Source organism: Aotus nancymaae, unplaced genomic scaffold (assembly GCF_030222135.1).
Source record: "Aotus nancymaae isolate 86718 unplaced genomic scaffold, 86718_ANA_hifiasm-v0.15.2.pri h1tg000021l, whole genome shotgun sequence".
Lineage (NCBI taxonomy): Eukaryota > Metazoa > Chordata > Mammalia > Primates > Aotidae > Aotus > Aotus nancymaae.
Window position 1 is genome coordinate 19,782,705 of NW_026988433.1, and position 25,558 is coordinate 19,808,262.

The window sequence follows — 25,558 nt, forward strand, 5'->3', positions numbered from 1 at the left end:
TTTTTGTATTTTTAGTAGAGACAGGGTTTCACCATGTTGGCTAGGATGGTCTTGAATTCCTGACCTTGTGATCCGCCCGCCTCAGCCTCCAAACATGCTGGGATTATAGGCGTGAGCCACCGAACCCTTTTCTTCTCTTTAAAGAGGACATCCAGGCTGAGCACAGTGGCCCCTGCCTGTAATCCCAGCACTTTGGGAGACCAAGGGGGGCAGATCGCTTGAGCCCAGGAGGTCCAGACCAGCCTGGGCAACATGGCAAAACCCTGTCTCTACAAAAAATTAAAAAATGAGCCAGGCATGGTGGCAGGCAACTATAGACCCAGCACTTGGGAGGCTGAGATGGGAGGATTGCATGAGGCTGGGGAGATAGAGGCTGCAGTGAGCTGTGATCATGCCACTGCTCTCAAGCCTGCCCGACAGCGTGAGGCTCTATCTCTGAAAAAAAAAAAAAAAAAATCCTGAAATTTGGTATTTTCTTCCACTGTTAATGTGACACACCACAATGGTATTAGCAGTCACTGAGACTGTCACTATCGGAAATCACAGATGTTTTTCCATCAGATTACAAGGCTGTACATAACTTAAAGTATCATTCATGCACCTTGCTTCTTCTAACTTAAAATATTTACCATACCTGCTGCTGGATCTTATTATTCAGTATGTTACTTAAAAGTTTACTTACATTTTGATAACTGTATTTCACTGTAACTGGTTTCCTTCATAATCCTATACATTTTGGTTTATCCATCTAAAAACTTCATCAGTCACTACTCTGCCAGGCTCAGTGGCTCACGCCTATAATCCCAGCACTTTGGGAAGTCAAGGCAGGAGGATCCCTCGAGCCCAGGAGTTCAAGACTAGCCTGGGAAATATAGTGAGACCTCATCTCTACAAAAAAATTTAAAAATTAGCTGAGTGTGGCATGGGCCTGTAATCCCAGCTATTCAGGTGGGTGAGGTGGGAGAATCGCTTGAACCCAGGAGGTTGGAGGTGGCAGTGAGCCATGATCACACCACTGCATCCAGCCTGGGTGACAGAGCGAGGCCCTGTCACTATGAAAAACAAAATGATAATAATAATAAAAACACTATTCTGAGAAGAGGGTCACCAGCCTCTTGGACTGTCCAAGGAATCTGTGGAACAAAAACAGTTAGGAACCCTGAAGGAAGGGAAGCTTCCTACCCAGATCCTTTCCTGGTAACCAGGTGGAACCATTTCACTGGTCCCTCCCCAGCTGCCTCCGTCCCCTTTCGCACCTGGGCCACAGCATAGGGGTTCCCTCACCCACTGCCTGGCCCTCTCCTGCCTCGTTCCAAACTCAGAAAAAAGCAAAGGATCAGACAAGAAGAGTCCCCTCCCCTCCCGTCCCCGCAGGGAGCTGGGCGTTCTCTGCGCTAAGGGTGTTTTTTAAAGAGATGGGTTTTTTCTCCTCTGCAGCGTTGCCCTGGAGATCAAAGAGTTCACTTACTCAGCGAGGGATGCCAGGGACAGATTTCTAAACAAGTCTGGACCCCAGCCAGGAAAAAAGATAAAAACAACACACTGTAAACAGCCTCTATTCAGCAAACCTGGTCAGGTCAGAGGGGCTCTGGGGAAAGCAAGAGGGAGGCAGGAGGAGAGAGAAGCGGGTTGGGTTCGGGGAGTTATCCTGAATACATAAAAACAAGCGCGGTCACTGAGGTCAGGGATAGTCCCAAACATCCCCAAGTCCAGCCTTTCCTGACAACCAGGGTTACATGCAGAGTCCCAGGCCAGCTGCAGGCTTTGGAGGCCTTGTGCGGGGCCTGGGGGTCTACACTTAGATACCCTCTTGTGGTGGTCCAAGTCCCCAGAGCAGGGGATGGGCGAGCCTAGGCTCTGATTGGCAGGTGGGGGGATGTGTCCCCCTCGTCCTCTGCTGCACCCCTGGCTCCTATAGGGTACCCAGCACCGGGCTGCAGCCTGGTCCCCACTTGCTGCAGGAATCAATTCTGCCGGCTCAGAGCTGCTATGTGACAAACACCTGGAATGGAGGAGACACGAGAAGGGGACTCACCAGCCCGCTGCCCAGGATGTAGAAGTCATCGCAGGAGAAGATGGTGCCGGGGTAGGAGGAGAAGACCAGCTTGCTGCCGGGAACCAGCGGGTAGCCCCCTGTGCGAGCGGAGCAAGCCGGGGATGCTGGTCAGACAGGCCCATGGGGAGGCCCCTGTACCCCACCTGACAAGACTCAGATCTCAAGATGGGGTGCAGGCAGGCCTCAGAGGAAGCCCCCACTCTGTCCCTTCTGTCACTTAGCAAATGAGGTCATTGGACATAGAAAAGTGCGAATGTGTGCAAGTAAAAATAAAAGCTAGCAGCAAAACTTTTATAGTTGGTCCGCCATTATCTGTGGGTTCCACATCCTTGGATTCCATCAACTGAGAACCAAAATACTAGGAAAGAAACACGATTAAAGAAAAACAACAGTCAGGCCAGGTGCGGTGGCTCACACCTGTAATCCCAGCACTTTGGGAGACTGAGGCAGGCAGATCATGAGGCCAGGAGATCGAGACCATCCTGCCAACATGGTGAAAACCCATCTCTACTGAAAATACAAAACTTAGCTGGGTGTGGTGGCGTGCGTCTGTAATCCCAGCTACTCGGGAGACTAAGAAAGGAGAATCGCTTGAACCCGGGAGGCGGAGATTGCAGTGTGCTGAGATCGCACCACTGCACTCCAGCCTGGCAACAGAGTGAGACTCCACCTCAAAAAAAAAAACCAAAAAAAACAAAACAAAAACAAAAAACAAAACAGTAAAAGATAATACAAATTTTAAAAATATAGTATAACAACTATGAACATGGCATTTACATTGTATTAGATATTATAAGTAATCTAGAGATGATTATAGTATATGGGAGGACACTATAGGTTATATGTAAACAGTCGCCATGTTACATGCGAGACCTGAGCTTCCACAGGGGATCCTGGAGCCAACCCCCCGACAACACCAAGGGACAACTCTGTGTGTGTGTGTCTGTGTGTGTGTAGTAAATACACATACATATATATACTCAAATAGATAGACAAACAGATATTTTGTTTTTGTTTACTGGTCCCTTTCTTTTTTTTTTTTTTTGAGACAGTTTAGCTCTTGTTGCCCAGGCTGGAGTGCATTGGGGTGATCTCGGGTCACTGCAACCTCCACCTCCCAGGTTTAAGCGATTCTCGTGCTTCAGCCTCCTGAGTAGCTGGGATTACAGGTGCACCCCCTGCAGGTACCCTCATCCCTGCTCTAGAACTCCTCATACCTGAAGCCCATGCCTTGACAAGTGCTAGTCTGGTTTTACGTATGGTCTACTGTGACCTCACGCTTATGCTGGAAGCTCATTACCCCTGTGCTCTTGTAAACTGACTCCTTACAACTGCCCTATGTGGGGGCAGGGAATTATCATCTCCACTTTGCAGATAAGGAAATCTGAGACTCAGAAAGGCTAAGTAACTTAGCAGAGGCCAAACAGTTAAACAGCTGAGCAGGGATTCTACCCAGCTTTCTTCCCTCCAGTGCTGCAGAGTTCTGGGTGTAGCTCTCTGAATTATCTTTTTTTTTTTTTGAGACGGAGTCATGCTCTGTTGCCCAGGCTAGAGTGCAGTGGGGTGATCTCGGCTCCCTGCAACCTCTGCCTCCCGGGTTCAAGTGATTCTCTTGCTTCAGCCTCCCGAGTAGCTGTGATTACAGGCATCCACCACCACACTTGGCTAATTTTTGTATTTTTACTAGAGACAGGGTTTTACCACGTTGGCCAGCCTGGTCTCGAACTCCTGACCTCAAGTGATCCATTGGCCTCGCCCTCCCAAAGTGCTAGAATTACAGGCATGAGCCACCACGTCCGGCCTGAATTATCTCTTCTACAGTAAGTTTTTGCACTTTAAAAGAAAGGTATCAGTAGGCCGGATGTGGTGGCTTACACCTGTAATCACAGCACGTTGGAAGGCCAGGTTCAGGAGTTTGAGACCAGCCTCATCAACACAGTGAAATTCCATCTCTACTAAAAATACAAAATTAGCCAGGCATGGGGGTGTGCACCTGTAGTCCCAGCTACTCAGGAGGCTGAGGCAGGAGAAGCGCTTGAACCTGGGAGGCAGAGGCTGAAGTAAGCTGAGATCGTGTCACTGCACTCCAGCCTGGGCAACAGAGTGAGACTTGGTCTCACAAAAAAAAAAAAAGAAAGAAAAAGAAAAAAAAAGGCAAAGTGGGACCCGGTGCAGTGGCTCACACCTGAAATCCCAGCACTTTGGGAGGCTGAGGCAGGGGTATCACCTGAGGCCAGAAGTTTGAGACCAGCCTGGGCAATACAGTGAGACCCTGTCTCAAAATAAATAAATAATTTGGAAAAACAAAACACATAGCGGACCAAACATGGCAGCACTGGCAACTCTCCAAGGCAGCCTATCCAGCAAAAGAAGGAAGTCGCAAATTATCCATATGGTATAACCTTAATTATGCTTTTTAAAAAACCCAGAAAGCAAATATTTTAGAGCAATGAAACTATTCTGTATAATACTATAATGATGGGTACAGCACCCCATTCCATGCATGAAGCCCAGCCTTGCAAATTTTTTTTGAGACGGAGGCTCACTCTGTCGCCCAGGCTGGAGTATAGTGGCACCATCTTGCCTCACTGCAACCTCTCCCTTCGAGGTTCAAGCAATTCTAGGGCCTCAGCCTCCCAAGTAGCTGGGATTACAGGTGTGCACTACCATGCCCGGCTAATTTTTGTATTTTTAGTAGAAATGGGGTTTCGCTATGTTGGCCAGGCTGGTCTTGAACTCCTAGCCTCAAGTGATCCACCCACCTCGCACTCCCAAACTGCTGGGTTTACAGGCGTGAGCCATTGTGCCCAGCCAAGGTACATTTTTTAAAGTCTAGAAGAAAATATAACCAAATGTTGACAGAAATTTTCTCTTTCAGGTTGTGGAGTGTTTGAGTGATTCTCATTGTGAGAGTGTTTTGGAGGATTCTCCAATGTTTCTTAACATACATGCATAACTTACGCAGTTTTTAAAAGATATTAAAATTTTAATGCATATATAGCAATGAGAATGATATATCTACAGCTATACACAGTAATACAGATGAATCTCACAGACATGCAGAACAAATGAGCACATACTACAGGATTCCATTCATATGACATTCAAAACCAGGCAAACCTAACGTATGCTGTGAGAAATCAGGATAGGTGGTTGGATCATTTGAGGTCAGGAGTTAGAGACCAGCCTGGCCAACATGACGAAATCCCACCTCTGTTAAAAATACAGAAGTTAGCCGGGCATGGCGGTGCATGCCTGTAATCCCAGCTACTCAGGAGACTGAGGCAGGAGAATTGCTTGAACCCAGGAGGCGAAGGTTGCAGTGAGCCGAGAATATGCCACTGCACTCTAGTCTGGGCAACAGAGAGAGACGCTGTCTCAAAAAAAAAAAAAAATCAGGTAACACACTACAAAATCTCAGAGGAACTCATCTGTTTATACTTTTAGGGCTCTGTAAGGAAAAACAGAGGTTTCTCCCCTAAAAGGAGTCTGGCACCTTGGTATCTTCTTGGTTGGATCACTTGAGGTCAGGACCAGCCTGGCTAACATGGTGCAACCCGTCTCTACTAAAACTACAAAAATTAGCTGAGCATGGCGGTATGCACCTGTAATCCCAACTACTCAGGAAGCTGAGGCAAAAGAATTGCTTGAACCCAGAGGTGGAGGTTGCAGTGAGCTCAGATCGCACCACTGCACTGTAGTCTGTGTGACAGAGCAAGACTCTGTCTTGTTACAAAAAAAAAAAAAAAAAAAAAAAAAAAAAAAAAACAGAAAGAAAGAGAGAAAGCAGAATAGAGGTGATGCTGGGGTGGGGGTGTGCCTGGACAGGGATATGAGGGAAGCTTCTAGGGGCTGGGAATGTTCTGTTTCTCCAGCCGGCTGCTGTACATAGGTGTGTTCCATGTGCAAGAAATGCAAGCTGTACACTTACGGTGTATACGATGCCCTGTGTAAATGTCAATTTAGAGTTGACTTGAATTTCAATGAGTGGACATTAGGTTGTTACCAAACCGCTGTGGCAGCAGACTTGCTTATACACACTCCCCATGCAGAAGCTGAAATGTCTCTCTAGGGACAGACTGGAGTCAGAAAATTGCTGGATCACTGGAGTGACGGATTTTGAATTTTATTAGATGCCAGCTGGATTCCTCTTAAAAGTAGCTGTGCCAACACATACTCCCATTAGCAACAAATAAGGTTGGACACTTCCGTACCTCCTCACCACCTCCTGGTCCCATCAAGTTTTTACATTTGGCCAAGAAGGAGGTACTGCAAACATCTGGCAGTGGTATCCCTGGGGTTGATGCTGGGGCCTGCGATGAAGGACGTGGCACTACAGAGGACTTTGGCCTTGACCGTAAACTTTTGTTTTCTTTTTTTTTTTTTGAGATGGAGTCTCACTCTGTCGCCCAGGCTGGAGTGCAGTGGCACGATCTCAGCTCACTGCAACCTCCTGGGTTCAAGCAATGCTCCTGTCTCAGCCTCCCAAGTAGCTGAGACTACAGGCACCCACCACCACACCTGGCTAACTTTCAGTATTTTTAGTAGAGACAGGATTTCACCATGTTAGCTAGGATGGTCTTGATCTCCTCACCTCGTGATCTGCCCACCGCGGCCTTCCAAAGTGCTGAGATTACAGGTATGAGTCAACGTACCCAGCCTTTTTTTTTTCTTTATTAGAGACAAGGTCTTGCATGGTCACCCAGGCTGGGGTGCAGTGGCGTGATCACGGCTCACTGCAGCCTCGACCTTCTGGGCTCAAGCAATCCTCCTGCTTTGAACTCCCAAAGCATGGGGATTACAGGTATGGGCCACCGTGCCCAGTCAGTTTTCATATTTGACAGGAAGAGTGTATTCACGTACGCCCTGCAGTTGGTTGTTAGCAAAAATAGCTCTAATTTTTCCCATGCCTGCATCCAAGCCATGTGCAATATGACTCTGCAGTTTCTCACAGCAAATGGTGGAGCCTGTTCTCCCACCTCTTGAGTCTGGGCTGGCCACCAGACTTGATTTGGGTAAAGAATGCTATGTCAGCCAGTGCAGTGGCTTACTCCTTTAATCCCAGTACTTTGGGAGGCCAAGGCAGGCAGATCACCTGAGGTCAGGAGTTCAAGACCAGCCTGGCCAACATGGCAAACCCCATCTCTACTAAAATTAGCCAGACACAGTGGCACGCCCCTGTAATTCCAGCTACTCAGGAGGCTGAGGCAGGAGATTTGCTTGAACCTGGGAGGTACAAGTTGCAGTAAGCTGAGCACTGTACTCCAGCCTAGGTGACAGAGCAAGACTCTGTCTTAAAAAAAAAAAAAAAACACTGTATCAAGCCAGGCGTGGTGGCTCACACCTGTAATCCAAGTACTTTGGGAGGCCAAAGTGAGCAGATCACTTGAGGTCAGGAGTTCAAGACCACCCTGGCCAATATGGGTAAACCCTGCCTCTACTAAAAACCCAAAAATTAGCTAGGCATGGTGATACATGCCTATCATCCCAGCTACTCAAGAGGCTGAGGCAGGAGAATTGTTTGAACCCGGGAGGCAGAGGTTGCAGTGAGCTGAGATCACACCACTACACTTCAGCCTGGGCACCAGAGCAAGACACTGTCTCAAAATTTAAAAAAAGAAAAGAATGCTGTGTCAGTTTCACCAACGCCTCAAGAGGTCTTCACCACATCCCACCCCAATGCCACATGCAACAGGCCTGTGCTCACCTGCTGATGATGGCCCAGCTTCCCCATCACCCTGGCTGACAGTCAACCCCAGACAGGAGAATGAGGCCAACCCAGGCCAGCCAGCCCACCCGAGCTGACCTGCCAGTGGACTGCAGATGCATCGGTGAGCCTAGCCAAGATCAGCCTGGCCCAGCCCAGAAAACCAAAACCACCCAGCTGACCCACAGAGGCAGGAACAAAAGATAAATAGTGGTTGCTTAAGCTTTTGTTATTTTAGATTTTGGGGTGGCTGATTAAGCAGCAATAGGTAAAATTAAAAAGGCAATAAACATGCATAAAAAGATGCACTGGCTAGGTGCAGTGGCTCACATAAGTAATGGCAGCACTTTGGGAGGCCAAGTTGGAAGGATCGCTTGAGCCCGGGAATTTGAGACAAGCCTGGGCAATATCATGAGACTCTGTCTCTTAAAAAAATAAAACATAAAAAAATTAGCTGAGTATGGTGGTACATACTTATAGTTCCAGATTCTAGGAAGGCTGAGGCGGGAGGATAACCTGGGCCTGGGAAGTCAAGGCTGCAGTGAGCCACGACTGTGCCACTGCACTCCAGCCTGGGCAGCAGAGCAAGATCCTGACTCAAAAAGAAAAAAACAAAAACAGGATGAACTCTTGAAATGTGCCTACAGTGACTGCATGTGTTGGAAGGGTTTCCAAGGCCCACACCTCCTAGGACCACCCCCATGTGGGTACCCACCCACTTGCTCATCCCCCAGACATGCCCACAGCCACCTACCCTGGGGGCCTTCCCGGAACTGGAGCCAGTACTTCTTGATGACACGCAGCATGTGCTGGTAGTTGTTCCAGGTGTTGTGGGCAACCAGGAGGTCACGCTGACCGGGCAGCAGCTTGATGAGGGCAGAGCAGGAGCCGGAGCCCAGGGAAGATTTGATCTTGGTCTTGTTCAGGGCCAGCTCCAGGTCTTCCAGATCCCCAGAGAGCTGCAGCAGGCTGAGGAGGGCCAGGGCACCAGAGGGTTACCATGCCGCTGTGGGTGCTGTTATGTTCTCATTTTGCAGAGGAGAAAGCTGAGGCTCTGGGAGGTCAGCTGACTGTTCTGAGGCCACAGAGCCAGGCAGTGGCAGGGTTGACACTGGAATCCAGGTCTGTCCAACTATGAGCATGTGGCCCTTCTTCCCACCCTGTCCACTCTGGGGGTGGCACTTACAGGAACCCCAAGGGTTTGATGGTGAACTTCCCAGCTGGGAAGCTCACACGGCCTTCGTAGCTGTCCTCCAGGCCTTTCAGCTGCAGGAGGGTCAGCCGCACCTAGGGGAGGGGGCAGGGGCAGAGGGAGGGTGAGGCCTCTCCTCCAGGCTCACACCTTCTTCGTCAATGGGAGGGGCTCTGGCCTAGGGGTTCAGAGCAGGAGGCTTGGGGGTACCCTCCGGACTCCAGCCAGCTTTGACACCCCCCAAACCACCATCCACCCCTCCATGCTGAGTACTTCTTGCTTTCAATGAATTAACTCTATGTCTCTGCCCTAAGGATGCGAGGTGGATGTGTTAACCCCAAATCAGCCCCACTTAAGAGCCTAGTTCAGAAGCCATCTCTTCTAGGATGCCTCCCAGCCTGGCCGGGCCTCTTGCCAGCTGCTCCTGTTCTGAGTTCAGTACTGACTATATTGCTGCCTCGGGCACCTGTCACAGGCATCTGACTTCTCCCCATTGTCATCGTTTTGCCTCAACATCCTGTAACCATAAAGTATCATCGGTATATCCCTCATGGGGGCTTGGCCAGGCACTTAGTAAGCATCTGCAAGATGGATGGGTGGGCTGTTGGGTGGATGGATGGGTGGATGTACGTATGTATGGGTGGATGGGTGGTCTGACAGGTGGAAGGTAGATGGATGCATGGATGAGTGGGTAGGTGGATTTGTATATATAAGTATGGGTGGGTGGATGGATGGATGATGGACAGGTGGGTGGATAGATGAATGGGTGGGTAAATGAATGGATGCATGAGAGAGTGAATGGATAGATAGGTAGATGGGTGGGTGGGTGGATAGATGGATGGATGGATGGGTGGGTGGGAGAATAGATGGGTAAATGGATGGATGGGAGAGTGAATGAATAGCTGGAGGTAGATGGCTGAGTGGTGGGTGGGTGGATGGATGGATGATGGATGGATGGATGGTGGGAGAATAGACAGGTAAATGGTTGGATGGAAGAGTGAATAAACAGATGGAGGTAGATGGGTGAGTGAGAGGTGGGTGGGCAAATGGATGGATGGATAGAGAGATGCATGATGGGTGGATGGGTGGGTGGTAGACGTGTGGAACAGACAAGTAGATGGGTGGGTGGTAGAAGAGGCTGTCTTAGTAAGGGTGTAAGTAGGGGGGTGGGTGAACACTGAGAAGTTCTACAGAGGAAAATGGTGCAAACCTGGCCTATGCTAGGCAGACATGCTAACAGGCATTGACGGCCACCTCACAGAGTGTCATGTGTACTTCACTGTAAGCACCTGACATTAAATAACTGACTTTTCCAGTGATGGCCTAGTCAGTGGCCCAAAGGCAGAGCACCTGCCTGGCCTCTCCGTTAGCTGCCAGCTGATCAGCAGCTCCCTCAAGGAAAGGAAAACGAAATTCACTGTGCCCAGACTCTGGGATTTTCCAGCTTTCCCCTTCCTCTCTTTCTCATACTGTATTTACTTGCATCCAACGTAATCAATCTACCAAGCAACCTCCTTTGTATGCAAGTAAAACACCATGCCAACAACTGACTCTGTTTTCAGTCATTCTTTGACAGTAAGTAGGCTAGGGTGGATGGCTGGAATTCCAGCAAGTGGACAGATGGAGACTGGACAGATGGACATGTGGCAGGTCGGCTAGGAGGGTGGAGATGATGATGGACACACGGTGGCTGAGCAGCTGGACATGCCAGGAGGCTGGCCAGAACAGCAGGGGACAGGACGGCTGGCCAGCTGGAAGCCCCCTCCCACCGAGCGTGGCAGCTGGGCTCACCTGGTGCCAGTAAGCTGAGTCTGGGTTTGACTGCATCTTTTCCTGCATCCACTCCAGGTTGGCCTCCAGGAAGCTCTTGAGCCTCTCGCAGTAACCGACTTCGTACTCGAAGGGGCCGCAGTAATTCACCACGGTGTTCATCCAGTGCATGTAGATGAGCTGCGGGGTGGGGGGTGGGTGAAGTGGGGGCGGGCAGCTGGGTGCTCTCTTCCCTGAGAGCCCCCACCCAGGCTGCCCCAAAGCAGAGGCTGCTGGCGTGGCCACCTGAACCCTTGCTCATACCATCGTCTCCCTGGAGGCTCCTCTTCCTGCCCAGCTCTGCCCCTGGTAGGGACCCCAGGCCCCTGGAAGTCACCCTGAGAGCCTTTAGCCTGCAAAGCCTGTACCTGATGGCACCACCTCTGCTACTGGGGACCCCAATGTATGTGTTCAGCTAGTCAATCAATGAATGTTTTTTGAGTACCTATTATGTTCCAGCCTAAGCACTGAGGACACAGCAGGGAACAAAACAGCAACACCCCTGCTGACTCCACCAGGTGAGAGAACGCCACGCCAGTTTCACCCAGACCTCAGGGGGCCCTCTGCACTTCCCACCCAAATGCCACCTGCATGAGTCTGGGCTGGCCTGCTGGGGGACAAAAGGCCGTGCAGCCTGGTCGTCCCCGTCACCCCAGCTGACAGAGAGCCAGCCCCCAGACATGTGAACGAAGCATCAGTGAGCCCAGCCAAGATCAGCTGCCTGGCCCAGAGTAACACAAGCCACCCAGCTGGCACCCCAGGAGGAGGGGAGTGGCTGCTGCCGCTCTACAGAAGGGGGCTCACTACCCATAGCTAGTGGTAATGACCAACCTTTCTATGAACTGGCACATTCAACCCCCACAACTCTGTAAGGAGGGTGCTATTATCACTACTCCCACTTACAGCTGAGGAAATCAGGGCACAGGTTAAGTAACTTTCCCAAGGTCACCCAGGTGGTGAATCAAAGAGCCATGACTGGAATCCACATTAAGATGGGGCTTAAGCCGGGCATGGTGGTGTGTGCTTGTATTCTCAGCTACCTGAGAAGTGGAGGTGGAAGGATCGCCTGAGCCCGGGACTTTGGGGCTAGCCTGGGCAACACAGGAAGGAGTGCTCTTTCCCCTTCACCTCCAGGCGTCTCAGATTCACCCATTTCCGCTGCTCTGTTAACGCTGCCCTGCACACCTCCACCTAGTTAGCTATTCACCTGCCCGGGACATTTTAAAGGCACTTTGAGGCTGCTTTGAGCACCTCATCCACACCCCTGGGTATGCATCCCCCCTAGGGTATACACCCAAGCAGGAGGGCTGCTGAGTCCTAGGGCACATGCAGGTTCAACTCCACAAGTTGACATCAAATTGTTTTCCAATTTGGGTGACCCAATGCACACCGCCATCTACATCATGGGAGACGGCTGTCACTCCACAGCCTCGCCTACCTCGTGTGTGTGTGTATGTGTGTGTGTGTGTGTGTGTGTGTGTGTGTGTGTGTTTTGAGACAAAGTTTCACTCTGTCACCAGGCTGGAGTACAGTGGTACAATCCTAGCTCACTGCAGCCTCCAACTCCTGGGCTCAAGCAATCCTCCCTCCCGGGCCTCCCAACATCCTGGGATTACAGGCAGGTGCTCTGCCTTTGGGCCGCTGGTTAGGCCATCAATGGAAAAGTCAGTTATTGATGGACTTCCTGGAAAATGGCAGGTGTTTACTGTGAAGTACACATGACAATGCCTGTTAGCATGTCTGCCTAGCCTAGGCCAGGTGGCTCACACCTGAAATCCCAGCACTTTGGGACGAGGCGGGCAGATCACTTGAGTTCAGGAGTTTGAGATCAGCCTGGTCAACACGGCAAAACCCTGTCTCTACGAGAAATGCAAAAACTAGCCAGGCGTGGTGGTGTGCGCCTGTAAATTCCAGTTACTCTGGAGGCTGAGGCATGAGAATCGTTTGAACCCAGGGAGGTAGAGGTTGCAGTGAGCGAAGATCGCGCCACTGTACTGCAGCTTAGGTGACAGAGCAAGACTGTCTCAAAAAAAAAAAAATTTTCACTAGGTACTATCTGATACACAGAAATAATACACAACATATTCTAAGTTATGATGCAAGATAATAAAATGAACACCCAAACTAAAACCTAGAATGTTACTGGTACCATTGAGCATCCCCTAAGCCCCTGCCTCCTCTACCCCTAGAGGTACCCACCACCCTAAATGTGGTAGCTATCATTCCCTTTCATTCGTTCATTTATATTGAGATATAGTCTGCATACCATAAAATTCACCATTTAAAAATGTATAAATCAGCTGGGCATGGTGGCTCCCACCTGTAATCCCAGCACTTTGGGAGGCCTAGGCGGGCGATCACTTGAGGTCAGGAGTTCGAGACCAGCCTGGACAACATGGCAAAAACCCATCTCTACTAAAAATATAAAAATTAGCTGGGCATGGTGGCGCATGCCTTAATCCCAGCTACCTGGGAGGCTGAGGCAGGAGAATCTCTTGAACCTGGGAGGCAGAGGTTGCAGTGAGCCGAGATCGCACCACCACACTCCAGCCTGGGCAACAGAGCAAGACTCTGTCTCGAAAAATGAAAAAAAAGGTATAATTCATGGTTTTTAATGTATTCATAAGGTGGTGCAACCATCACCACTCTCTAACTCCAGAACATTTTCATCATCCCAGAAAGAAACCCCCTACCCATCACCAGTCACTCCTCATTCCCCTCAAGTCCTGGCACCCACTAGTCAGCTTTCTGTCTCTGTAGATTTGCTAATTTTGGACTTTTTTTTTTTGAGACAGAGTCTCGCTCTGTCACCCAAGCTGGAGTGCCCGCCCGGCCTCTGGACATTTTATACAAATAGAATCGTACAGTATGTGCCCTTTTGTGAGTGGCTTTTTTCCTTAACATGTTTTCAAGGTTCTTTCATGTTCTGGTGTATGCCAGTCCTTCATTCCCTTTTATAGCCGAATAAACTTATGCTGTATGCGAGATCACGTTTTATGCATCCATTCATCAGTAGCTGGGCACTCGAGTTGTGCCCACTGCCTTACTTTTGTTCAGCTGCTTTTACTGCATGTGATGAGTCCCTCAACAACATATTATTTTGCTTTACTCATCATTGAGCTTTATAAAAATTAACATCATCCATTCAAAAAGTCAGCAATATCAGAAGTGGGTGAGAGCCAGGCGCAGTGGCCGGCCCCTAGTGTAATTTTCTAAAGAATGCATGTCCACTTTCTCTCCCCAGATAGATGGAAGGCAGCGGCAGGAGTGGGGGGGCCTATTCTGCATATATCTCAAAAGCACCCTGGAGAACACACTGCTGGGGTGGGGCAGGGTGGGAGCCCCATGTCCACACTTCAGCCCTTACCTCCTCTGACACGGCGGCCTCCACCACACCGGCTGCGTAGGCCTGCAAGCTGTCATTGTATCGGCCACTTGTGCCCAGCTCCAGAAAGGCCCACCTGGAGGGGAAGGAGGGGACACTCAGTCAGTGGCAGAGGCCCCCAGCTAGTCACACAGCATCTCCAGGCTTGAACCGTGAAAATGACACAGTGGTCAGCAGATGCTCACGTGAATCTCCGTCTGTCCGTCTTTGCAAGCTTGCAGGATTGAATCCCTCCAATAGGAACTACTGGCTCAAAGGCCATATGTATTTTTAATTTTTGTAGATATTGACAAACAGCCTCCCCCAAAAATGCTGGACCCATCTACATTACCTCACCCACAGTAACACCAGCTAACATCCATCGAGGATGAGATTCTGGCTCTGTGCCAAGCCATGTTCTAGCCACTTTCATGTCTATTAACTAATTGAGTCCCTGTGATAATCTTATAATCCTCCAAGGTGGGCAGGGTTATCATCCCCATCTTGTCCTCTTGCAGAAGAGGAGGAAATTAAAACACAAACTTATGTCACATGCCACCCTCATTCCCATGTCCATGCCCTCTGCCACGTGACTGCATTCCTCCACCAATAGTCAAATGTCCTTGTCTGCTCCTTCATTTGGGTTTGGTTGTGTCATGTGACCTGCTTTGGCCAATAGGATGTCAGTGGAATTGACAGCATGCTGGTTGTAAGATTAGCCTTCAGGAAGCCTCACTTGCCCTTTTGTACCTCTGCCATCACTATGGGAAGAACACACACCGGCCAGCCTACTTGTCCTAGGGCTATGAGAGTCACACAGGCACACCAGGTCTGCAGAGTTGCAGCATGAAGTAGAGCTGCCCCATAAGGATCAATGTTGTTTGTTTAAGCCACTGGGTTGGGGCTGGTTTGTTACACAGCACTGCTGCCCAATACTAGCAGATACACCTGAAAGGTCATAGAGTTGTCAGGGGCAGGATTCACTTCCAGGAAGGCTGGCTCCCATGCCTCTGAAGGAGCACTTCTCCACCTCTGATATATATGCAGGTCACCTGCAGGCCTGGGTAGACGGCAGGTTCTGATCAGGTCTGCGATGGGGTCTGAGTCTCCATAGTTTTTTGTTTTCCTGAGACAGAGTCTGGCAGTTCCCCAGGCTGGAATGCACTGGCATGATACTGGCTCACTGCAACCTTCACCTCCCAGGTTCAAGCAATTCTCCTACCTCAGCCTCCCAAGTAGCTGGGATTACAGGTGTGAGCCACCACACCTAGCTAATTTATTTGTGTATTTTTAGTGAGAGACAGGGTTTCACTATGTTGGCCAGGCTGGTCTCGAACTCCTGGCCTCAAGAGATCTGCCCACCTCAGCCTCCCAAAGTGCTGGGATTACAAGCATGGCCACTGCACTGGGGCTTTTTTTTTGAGACAGCATCTTGCTCTATCACTCAGGCTGGATTACAGTGGCATGATCTTGGCTCACTACAGACTCCAGCCTCCAGCCTCCCAGACTGAACCTGTCCTTCCACCTAAGCCTTCTGAGTAGCCAGAACTACAGGCATGCACCAGCACACCCAGCTAATTTTTGTATATTTAGTAGAGACAGGGTTTCACCATGTTGGCCAGGCCAGTCTCGAACTCCTGACCTCAGGTGATCCTCGCAAAGTGATGGGATTACCCAGGTGAGCCACTGCGCCACACCTCTGCACTCCTATGTAGCCTCCAGGTAATGCCAGCACTGCCAGTCCTGGAACCACAGCAGGTCACAGACTGAGTCTCTAGAGTGAGCAAACTTCCATTTGCCCACTCCTCATTAAAATCATCACTAGCAAACAAGGTGTTAGTTGCAAAAGTTCCAAGGTGCTTACGATGTTTAAATTAGTTAAGTTACATATATTTTCTTATTTTTATTGGTCATTTCTATTTCTCTGTTTCATGTCCTTTACCCATTTTTCTCTAATGGGTTTTTGAAATCTTTTCTTATTGGTTGGTGAAATTCCCTGTATACATTAGCCCTCTGCTTGTCACTAATATTGAAAATACGAGGCTGAGCACAGTGGCTCTTGCCTGTAATCCCAGAACTTTGGGAGGCTGAGAATTCGAGGAATTCTAGACCAGCCTGGCCAACATGGTGAAACCCTGTCTCTACTAAAAATAGAATAATTAGCTGGGCATGGCGACACACTCCTGTAGTCCCAGTTACTCAGGAGTCTGAGGTAGAATCACTTGAACCTGGGATGCGGAGGTTGCAGTGAGCCAAGATGGCACCACTGCACTCCACCCTGGGTGATAGAGCCAGACTCCTGCCTCAAAAAAGAATAAAAGAAGGGGAGGGGATGGGAGGGGAAAAAGGGAGGGGAGGGGAGGGAGGGGAAGGAAGGGGAAGGGAGGAGAGGGGAGGGAGGGAAAGGGAGGGGAAGGGAGGGGAAGGGATGAGAGGGGAGGCGAGGGGAGGGAGGGGAGGGAGGGGAAGGGAGGAGAAGGGAGGGGAAGGGAGGAGAGGTGGGGAGGGGAAGGGAGGAGAGGGGAGGGAGGGGAAGGGAAGAGGGAGAGGCAGAGGAAGGGAGGGGAAGGGAGGGGAGGGGCCAGGTGCAGGGGCTGATGTCTATAATCCCAGCATGTTAGGAGGCCAAGGCAGGAGCATCACTTGAGGCCAGGAGTTCAAGACTAGCCTGGGAAACATAGCAAGATCCTGTCTATAAGAAAAAAATTAAAAATTACAGGTGCAGTGGGGTGTGCCTGTAGTCCCAGCTACTCAGGAGGTTGAGATAGGAAGATCACTTGAGCCCAAGAATCTGAGGCTGCAGTAAGTTACGATCACACCACTGCACTCCAGCCTGGATGAGAGATGACCCTGTCTCTAAATAATAGTAAGAGAAAACATGTTTGTTATTTTAATTGGCTTTTGCATTTGTTCTTGCCATACAGACGTTTTCATTTTTGTGTGGCCAGATCAATCTTTTCCTTTCTGGTCCTATATATTATTTTTGCTCCAAGGACACAAAAATATTCAGTCATGTCATTTCTATAACTAGCCAGGGGCAGGGGGGAGCATTTTTAAAGGCAATTTCTAGTAAGAAAATGAGGGCACCTGGAAGACACTAAAGAGATCTTGGAGAGGCTACAAGATGAGGGAGAGGCAGGCTCGGCCACGGCTGTCTGGTGGGAAGTTAGCTAAAAGCCATCGAACGTTCCAGGACAGGAATAGCTCAGCCTTGGACAGGGAAAGACTCGAAAATACCCACACCTGACACCTTCAGTAAGCAAGTCTTTTTGAGTGCCTACTGGGTGCCAGACATTGAGGGTGTCTAAGGATGAATGATGTCCACCTCTGGCCTTCAAAAAGCTAGTGGCAACAGAGGGGAATGACATGAAAACAGATCAGGACATAAGAGGGTAACCATTATGACAGAGAAAGGAATAAAGTGTCAAGGAGGTGTCCCGAGGAGGTATGCTGCTGCTGCTACAATTATCTGCGTACAATCTGTGACAGCATCACAGAATAGGTGACAGCTGTTCTGGGTTTTGAAGTTTACATAAGAGTTTGCCAGGTGAAGCCGGGCGCAGTGGCTCACGCCTATAATCCCAGCACTTTGGGAGGCCGAGGTGGGTGGATCACGAGGTCAAGAGATCGAGACCATCCTGTTCAACAAGGTGAAACCCCGTCTCTACTAAAAATACAAAAAATTAGCTGGGTATGGTGGCGCGCGCCTGTAGTCCCAGCTACTCGGGAGGCTGAGGCAGGAGAATTGCTTGAACCCAGGAGGCGGAGGTTGCGGTGAGCCGAGATCGCGCCATTGCACTCCAGCCTGGGTAACAAGAGCGAAACTCCGTCTTAAAAAAAAAAAAAAAAAAAAGAGTTTGCCAGGTGAAGAGAACGGGGAAAGTAAAAGGAGGAAGCCTGAGCTCTGAATGTTCCAAAGCAAAGTACTCTGGAGATGACAGGGTGGAGCTGTGGGATCTTTAGTGGGGCCCTGATATGGGGAATTACAATAGCCCCAGAGTACTCAGATGTTTATGTATCTCTAAATTCTTCCAAAAACATGCTGGGCTCAGTGGCTCACGCCTGTAATCCCAGCACTTTGGGAAGCAGAGGCAGGCAGATCACTTGAGGTCAAGAGTTCAAGGCCAGCCTGGCCAACATGGTGAAACCCCATCTCTACTGAAAATACAAAAATTAGCTGGGTGTGGTGGCGTGTGCCTGTAGCCCCAGCTACTCCGGCAGCTGAGACATGAATCACTTGAACCCGGGAGATTACGGTTAGCTCACCATAATCATGCCACTATACTCTAGCCAGGGTCACAGAGTGAGACTCTGTCTCAAAAAAAAAATTCTTCCAACAACCCTATGACATGGGTTTTATTCTCCCCATTTTACAGATGTGGAAGCTGAGGCTCCCACATAATACAGTGAGATGCAGTGATTTGCCCAAGGTCACATAGCAGGTGAGCAGCAGAGCTGAGACTAACATTCTTGAGTGCACGCTCTGAGCCTCAAACTCAGGTTTGTGGGGAGTGTTGGGGTCAAGGAGGTATAGTTCTTATCAAATGCAGATGCGACCCATGAACTTAAGGCTAATGACTCATCACAGATGAGGACAGAAAAACACAAGGGAAAGGAATGATGATTTTAAATTTCAAGGAGAATAAAAGACCAGGAGTTTGGGCTTGTGGGTCCCTCCGACTTGGTTTGAATCCCTGGGTAGATCCCTTATTGGTTGTGTATGCTTTGGGCAAACTGCTTTAACTCTTGGGGCCTCAGTTTCCTCATCTGTAAAATGGGCAGAGTGAATCCCCCTTCAGAGGACTGCTGTGGCATGTGCCAGGACAGAATGCACATTACGCACTCACTAAGTATTTATCTCATCAAGAATCTGAGAGGGGATGGCATAGTGGCTCATGCCTGTAATCCCAGCACTTTGGGAGGCAGAGGTGGGGGGATTGCTTGAGGCCAGTAGTAAGAGACCAGCCTGGGCAACAAAGCGAGATCCCCCTTGCTACAGAAAAATACAAAATAAAGTAGCCAGCTGTGGTGGTGCTTGCCTATAGTCACAGGGGGCTGGGACTAAGGTGGGAGGATCGCTTGAGCCCAGGAGGTCGAGGCTGCAGTGAGCTGCCATCATGCCACTGTACAACAGAGTGGCATGTTGGGCAACAGAGCAAGACGCTGTCTCATTAAAAAATAATCTGAGATGGGAGTTTGAGGAGACCTGACGAGTGTGGTGATGGGAGAAAGATCATAACAGGGCCCAATATGCAGATCCCCTCATGATAAAAGCTGGCAGTGGATCAAAGGAGACCTTGGGCAAACTCCGTAAAACCAAAAAGCTGTGCAGCCTCAAGCCCCAGTAGTAACTGAGCGAGCGGTCAGTGGCCTCCTCCAGGGCACACTTGGTGAGAGCTGCCCCTTCCGGCAAGGGTGGGCTCAGCCAAGTCGTTGGCACTGAGGCCCTGGAGACGGGCGACGGTTAGGAACGCATTCCCTGGCCAGGTGCTTATATGGTCCTGCAGAGATGGGCGTAAGCGCCCTTCTTCACAGCAGCACTTTTCTCCGAAGTCAGAAAAGCTGGGCCCTCCAGAAACGCCCATCATTAGGGGCCTGATACAATAAGCTAACCACACATGCCACGGTGGTCTGCATGTGCTGATGAGCAAAGAGGTCAGAGACAAAGTTCAAAAAAAGGTAGAGAAGTCCAAATGGTAGGCACGGGCTAAGCCCACATGTAAATGCATCACGCACATGTATGCCTTTACATATATATGTATGCAAGAAGGTTTAGGCCTCTTTATGCATAGAAAATTCTAGAAGAAAGAGCTAAAAGTGTTTATATCTAGGAAAAACTATATGGGGAGGTTTTTATATCCCATCCTGTCTTTCTAAATCGCTAGAAATTTGTTTGTTTGTTTGTTTGTTTGTTTGAGATAGAGTCTCACTGTCACCCAGGCTGGAGTGCAGTGGTGTGATCACAGCTCACTGTAGCCTCACCAGGGCTGAAGCAATCCTCCTGCCTCAGCCTCCGAGTAGCTGGAACTATAGGCATACACCACCATGCCCAGCTAATTGTTTAATATTTTTTGCAGAGACAGGATCTCACCATGTTACCCAGGCTGGTCTCAAACTCCTGGGCTCAAGCAATCCTCCTGCCTTGGCCTCCCAAAGTGCTGGCATTACAGGCACAAGCCACTGCGCCTGGCCAGAAAAGCACTTTAGAGTGTATCTATAACTAGATGTGCTTATTAAAGACTACTCTTTGGCCAGGCACAGTAGCTCATGCCTGTAATCCCAGGACTTTGGGAGGCCAAGGTGGGCAGGTCACCTGAAGTTGGGATTTCAAGACCAGTCTGGCCAACATGGTGAAACCCCATCTCTACTAAAAATACAAAAAAAAAAAAAAAAAAATTAGCCAGGTATGGTGGCACACACCTGTAATCCCAGCTACTAGGGAGGCTGAGGCAGGAAGATCACTTGAACCGGGGAGGCGGAGGTTGCAGTGAGCCAAGATCATGCCACTGCATTCCAGCCTGGGTGACAGAGCGGATTCCATCTCAAAAAAATAAATAAATGAAAAGAAGACTACTCTTTATTCAGAGATTATGTCCTTTCTGCTTGTTTGCGCTAAAATCTTTTATGAGATAAATACTAACAGGGGTTGACAAATACTTCTCTGCTTTGCTTTTAATGCACTTGCTTGAGAAAAATAAAAAGTTGGCAGCAGTAGGTCTGTTTCCTCAATCTTTTTTTTTTTTCCTGGCAAGTCTATGGGCCACGCTGATTTCATGCCAGGGGCAGCTAATGTCTCTAAGATGACTCAAGAGTCTAATCAAGGTGCCTCTTGAAAGAGGGGACATTTGAAAGTCAGACCACTGATATGAGAGGAGCAGAGGACCACAAATACCTCACAAGTATCGGCACCCCACTTCCGCTGATCAATATGGCTGTCGCTGCTCTCCATTATGTGAGATGCCTACATATCTGTGGCTATCACTCCTATCTCAGCCTTTTTTTTTTTCCTTGAGATAGGGTCTAACTCTGTTGCCCAGGCTGGAGTGCAGTGGTGCAATCATGGCTCATGGCAGCCTCGACTTCCTAGGCTCAAACAAGTAGCTGGGACCACAGGCATGCGCCACCACAGCCGGCTAATTTTTTAATTTTTTGCATAGATGGGGTTTCATCATGTGCCCAAGCTAGTCTCTAAATCCTGGCCTCAAGCCATCCTCCTGCCTTGGCCTCCCAAAATGCTGGGATTACAGGCGTGAGCCGTCATGCTTGGCCTCCTTTCTCATTCTTGATGGTAGAGATTCATCTCTTGTCATTGTTCAAAGAAACAGCCGGACCTTATTTATCCATTTTACTGGGCTGTTTTTGCTTGTTGGTCGGTGGATTGGGGATGCTTCCTGGTTTACTAATTTGTAATTCCCTCTTATTTTGATTCACTTCCTCTCTCAGTGGGATGGTGATTTACTTCAAGCAGCCTCATAGATAAGGTGCTGGTCAGTGGGATCAGATCAGGGAAGGAAGACAAAGTAAGTTTGGAGGATACAGCTTCCCCAGGACCAAGGCCAGAACTAGACTAAGGCAGGCTCTGCTCCCAGTGACATCTCTGATCTCCAAGCACCAAATCCTAAATGTTTCCAGGCTGTGTGGGTGTGTTGGCCCAAAGTCAGATACAGCACAACTGAAAGAAGGGGCCAAGCCCAGTGGCTCAAATCTGTAATCCTAGCAGTTGAGGGTGCTAAGGTGAGCGGATCACCTCAGCCCAGGAGTTCAAGACCAGCCTGGGCAACATGACAAGACCCCGTTTCTACAAAAAAAAAATAAAAAATTATCCAGGCATGGAGGTGCGTATCCATAGTCCCAGCTACTTGGGAGGCCGAAGTGGGAGGATTTCTTGAGTCCAGGAGTTCGAGGCTGCAGTGAGCTATGATCACACCACTGCACACCAGCCTGAACAGCAGAGTGAGACACTGTCTCAAAAAAAAAAAAATCTTTAATAAAAAAGACAAAGAATTAAAAAAAAAAAAAAAAGACAAAGGATTATGGAGTACGGAGAATTTATCCTGACAATCCCAGGATCCCCAGTGGCAAAATCTGGAGATTTCACCAGAAAGAAGGAGGGATCCCAATTCTGAGCAAACAGAGGCATCAATCAAATCCCTGACCCTCACTCTCTGAAACAAGACAGAGTCCCCCAGAGATCAGAGATTCTGCTGATCAGGAGCCAGGACACCCCCAATGGCTTTCTTTCATCTGACCCTGAGTCTTCAAGTGGCTGTCTCTGAGGGCCTCAGTTTCCTGCCTGTGAAATGGGGGTCCCTGTATGGTTTTCTCTCCATCAGAGCCTCAAGTGCTGGCAAACTCAGAGGGAAAGGGGCATGTGAGCATAGGAGGAGAGGACGAGAGAGAGTTCCGAAAACAAGTCAGAAAGGCCGAGATGAGCGGATCACCTGAGGTCAGGAGTTCGAGACCAGCCTGGCCAACATGGTGAAATCTCACCTTTACTAATAATACAAAAATTAGCCTGGCGTGGTAGCACACGCCTGTGATCCCAGCTACTTGGGAAGCTGAGGCATGAGAATCGCTTCAACCCAGAAGGCAGAGATTGCAGTGAGCCAGGATAATACCACTGCACTCTAGCCTTGGCAACAGAGTTAAATTTTGTCTAAAAAATAAAAATAAACAAACAGCAGTGCTTTCCGTGACCCCAGTGAATTTCCATGACCCTTTCGGCCCTACCTTGAGATAAGAGAACAGGCTCAGAGAGGTGAAGGGATTTGCCCAAGGTCACCCAGCAGAGGGGCTGAGCCTGGAAGAACTTTCCATCCAGCACAATCAAGGAGGCCTTCTCTCCACTTCCGTGTTTACCATAGTCAAGAGCAACACAGCCCAGCAGGGGCCTCCAGAGGCCAAAGCCCCCTCCCCATGCTGGGTGTCCCTGTGCCTCCTCCCCTGCACAGTTCTGTCGTGCCCTCTTGTTTCTGCTATGCAGGGCCAAAAACATGAGTGATTCAGCAAAGAATGGGTCACCAGATCTCAGAGTCCCAGCAGCCTCCGCGGCCAGCCACAAATCTTCAGTTCCCTCCAAAGATGCCAGCTCATTCTGTGGCCTCCTCTCCCTGGGAGCCTTCCCAGATTGGCCCCACCTGGCTCCTGTGTCTGTAGCAAATATCTCCCCCAAATCTCACATCTATTTGATACCCCCCAAGTGCCACCAGAATGGGGGTGTCCTCCGCATCCTGTGTCTCCCAGCACCTGCAGAAGTCAATGCATGTCAGCAAAGTGGATGGCAGCTGCAGTGGGAGGAGGCCCTTTCTGCTGGAGGGGGCACTGTGGTTTGAGTGCAGACCACATCCTGGGCATATCCTAGTGCTAGGGTTCCCTAGTGTCATCTGGGAACTAGGATATGTCCAATGCACCCCGGGTTCCCTAAAATCCCCCAGTACAGCCTGGGTCCCGTGCCTGGGCCCTGCTGACAAGACTTTGAAGCTGAGCCCTCAGTTTCCCTTCTGTCGCTGTCTGTCTCTCCTGCTGAGTAGGGACCCCCACCTTGCTCAGCTATGTCCCTAAGGCCAAGCATCAGGATAATGAATAAATGAATGGACACTAGCCCTGTACAGAACCTGCTCCACATGACCACCCAACTAGAGCACATCCTCAAAATCTGGGCCACAGATGGGGAAATGGGAGCCCAGACAGGCGGAGGAGTTAGGTGAGACTCACACATCAGAATGACAGCCTGGGTCCCAGCAATAAAGATGGTGAGCATGGCTGCCAAACATGGCATCCAGCCAAGGACTTCCCCTTGGACCAGGACACAGAAGGCAAGGAAGGAGCAGAGCCCCAGCAGGGTACTAAGTGGGTCTATGTGAATTTAGGGACCCTCTGCTTTTGGACTGGCCTGGAACCCATGCTCAGTCCTGGCACTGGAAGGGAGGCAGGGGGCTGGCACCCATGAGCAAGCCACAGCCAAGCAGGTGAGAATTAGCCTTCTGTTGAGTTCTCATCACCCCTCAAGCCTAGGGACAGGGGACTGGCCTCCATGGGGAGAGGAGGCAAAGTCTGGGGGAGGGGGCTGGTCCCAGGGGAATAGAAGTTATTGTATTACCCACCAGCCATGGACCTGATCCAGATGCAGGCACTGCGGCCTCGTGGTGGGGAACTGGCCTCTTGTGGACAGAAGTACTGTCATCACTGGCTGAAGGCAAGGGACTAGCCCTATGAGGAGAAGGATGCTGCAATAGCCCCCTCCCAAACAGGGAGCTGGTCCACAGGGTGGTGCTGCAGCCTTGGGAGTGAGTAGCTGACCCCCAGGAAAACGGGCGCTCCCACCCGGCATGAGGCCGGTCCCGGGCACAAGGGAGGTCCGGCCCCACGACTCCCCTCCCCAGATGACCCCTCGCGGGGACGGGCCAACCCTTACCCAGTCTCGTGGATGGCGTTGGTGAGGTTGGCCCAGGCCACGGCGTCAGGGTGGCGGCCGTCCACCAGAAGCAGCTGGCCCGCGGCGGCGTCCAGGACCACTGAGCGGCTGCCGGAGGCGCGGGGGACCGACCCATCGCGTGCCCAGCGGCCCCCCGGCGCCGGGATCGCCCCCGACAGGCCGCTCAGGAACAGCCCGGCCAGCAGGGCCAGCACCAGGGCCAGCGCCAGCGCCCGCGTCAGGGCCCCGGACAGGCGGCTGCTGGCGGAGCCGTACATCTGGCCCACCATGACAGCGCCGCTGCGCGCAGACAGCCCGGATCACGTGACTGCGCTCCGCCGGGGGGCGGGGAAGGGGCGGGGCCAAGGGCGGGGCAGGACTTGAGAAGAGCCTTTCCGGGGTGGGAGGGGCTGGGGAGAGGGGAGGCCTAGGGGGCGGGGCCCATCTCACCTTAAAGGGCCCGCTTGCCCCTTCCACCTACGCAAACCCACTTTAGCACACGTCCCCCAGACTTTTTTTTTTTTTGATACAAGACAAAATCTCGATCCGTCGCCCAGGCTGGAGTGCAGTGGCGCAATCTCGGCTCACTGAAACTTCCGCATCCGTGTTCAACCGATTCTCCTGCCTCAGCCTCCTGAGTAGCTGGGATTACAGGTGCGTGCCACCACGGCCAGCTAATTTTTGTATTTTTGGTAGAGACGGGGTTTCGACATGTTGACCAGGCTGGTTTCGAACTCCTGACCTCAGGTGATCCACCCGCCTCGACCTCCCAAAGCGCTGGGATTGCAGGTATGAGCCACGGCGCCCTGCCAGATTTAGTTAATGATATTTATTTGCCATTTATTTCATACAGTTATCTAATGCAGAGTCTTTATTCCAATTTTTCCTATTGTCCCCCAAGTGCCCTTTTTTACCTGTGTGTGAGAAAAGGCTGTCTACCACTCAAAACCTAGATGCCACCGGGCACGGTGGCTTCACGCCTGTAATCTCAGAACTCTGGGAGGCCAAGGCGGGCG

The 25,558-nt window shown here is 50.3% G+C and overlaps 1 protein-coding gene across 1 annotated transcript in view; it reads right to left on the minus strand.

Annotated features, from left to right (window-relative positions):
* PLBD2 (phospholipase B domain containing 2) overlaps nt 1-24,832 on the minus strand; it is a 33,402-nt gene extending 8,570 nt beyond the window's left edge. The window contains exons 1-6 of the mRNA XM_012469021.3: nt 24,543-24,832; nt 14,132-14,225; nt 10,747-10,905; nt 8,950-9,050; nt 8,518-8,732; nt 2,036-2,133 (exon numbers count right to left, since the gene is read on the minus strand). Of these exons, the coding sequence (XP_012324444.3) occupies nt 2,036-2,133; nt 8,518-8,732; nt 8,950-9,050; nt 10,747-10,905; nt 14,132-14,225; nt 24,543-24,832 (957 nt within the window). The remainder of the gene's footprint in view (nt 1-2,035; nt 2,134-8,517; nt 8,733-8,949; nt 9,051-10,746; nt 10,906-14,131; nt 14,226-24,542) is intronic.
* Between the last annotated feature and the right edge of the window lie 726 nt (nt 24,833-25,558).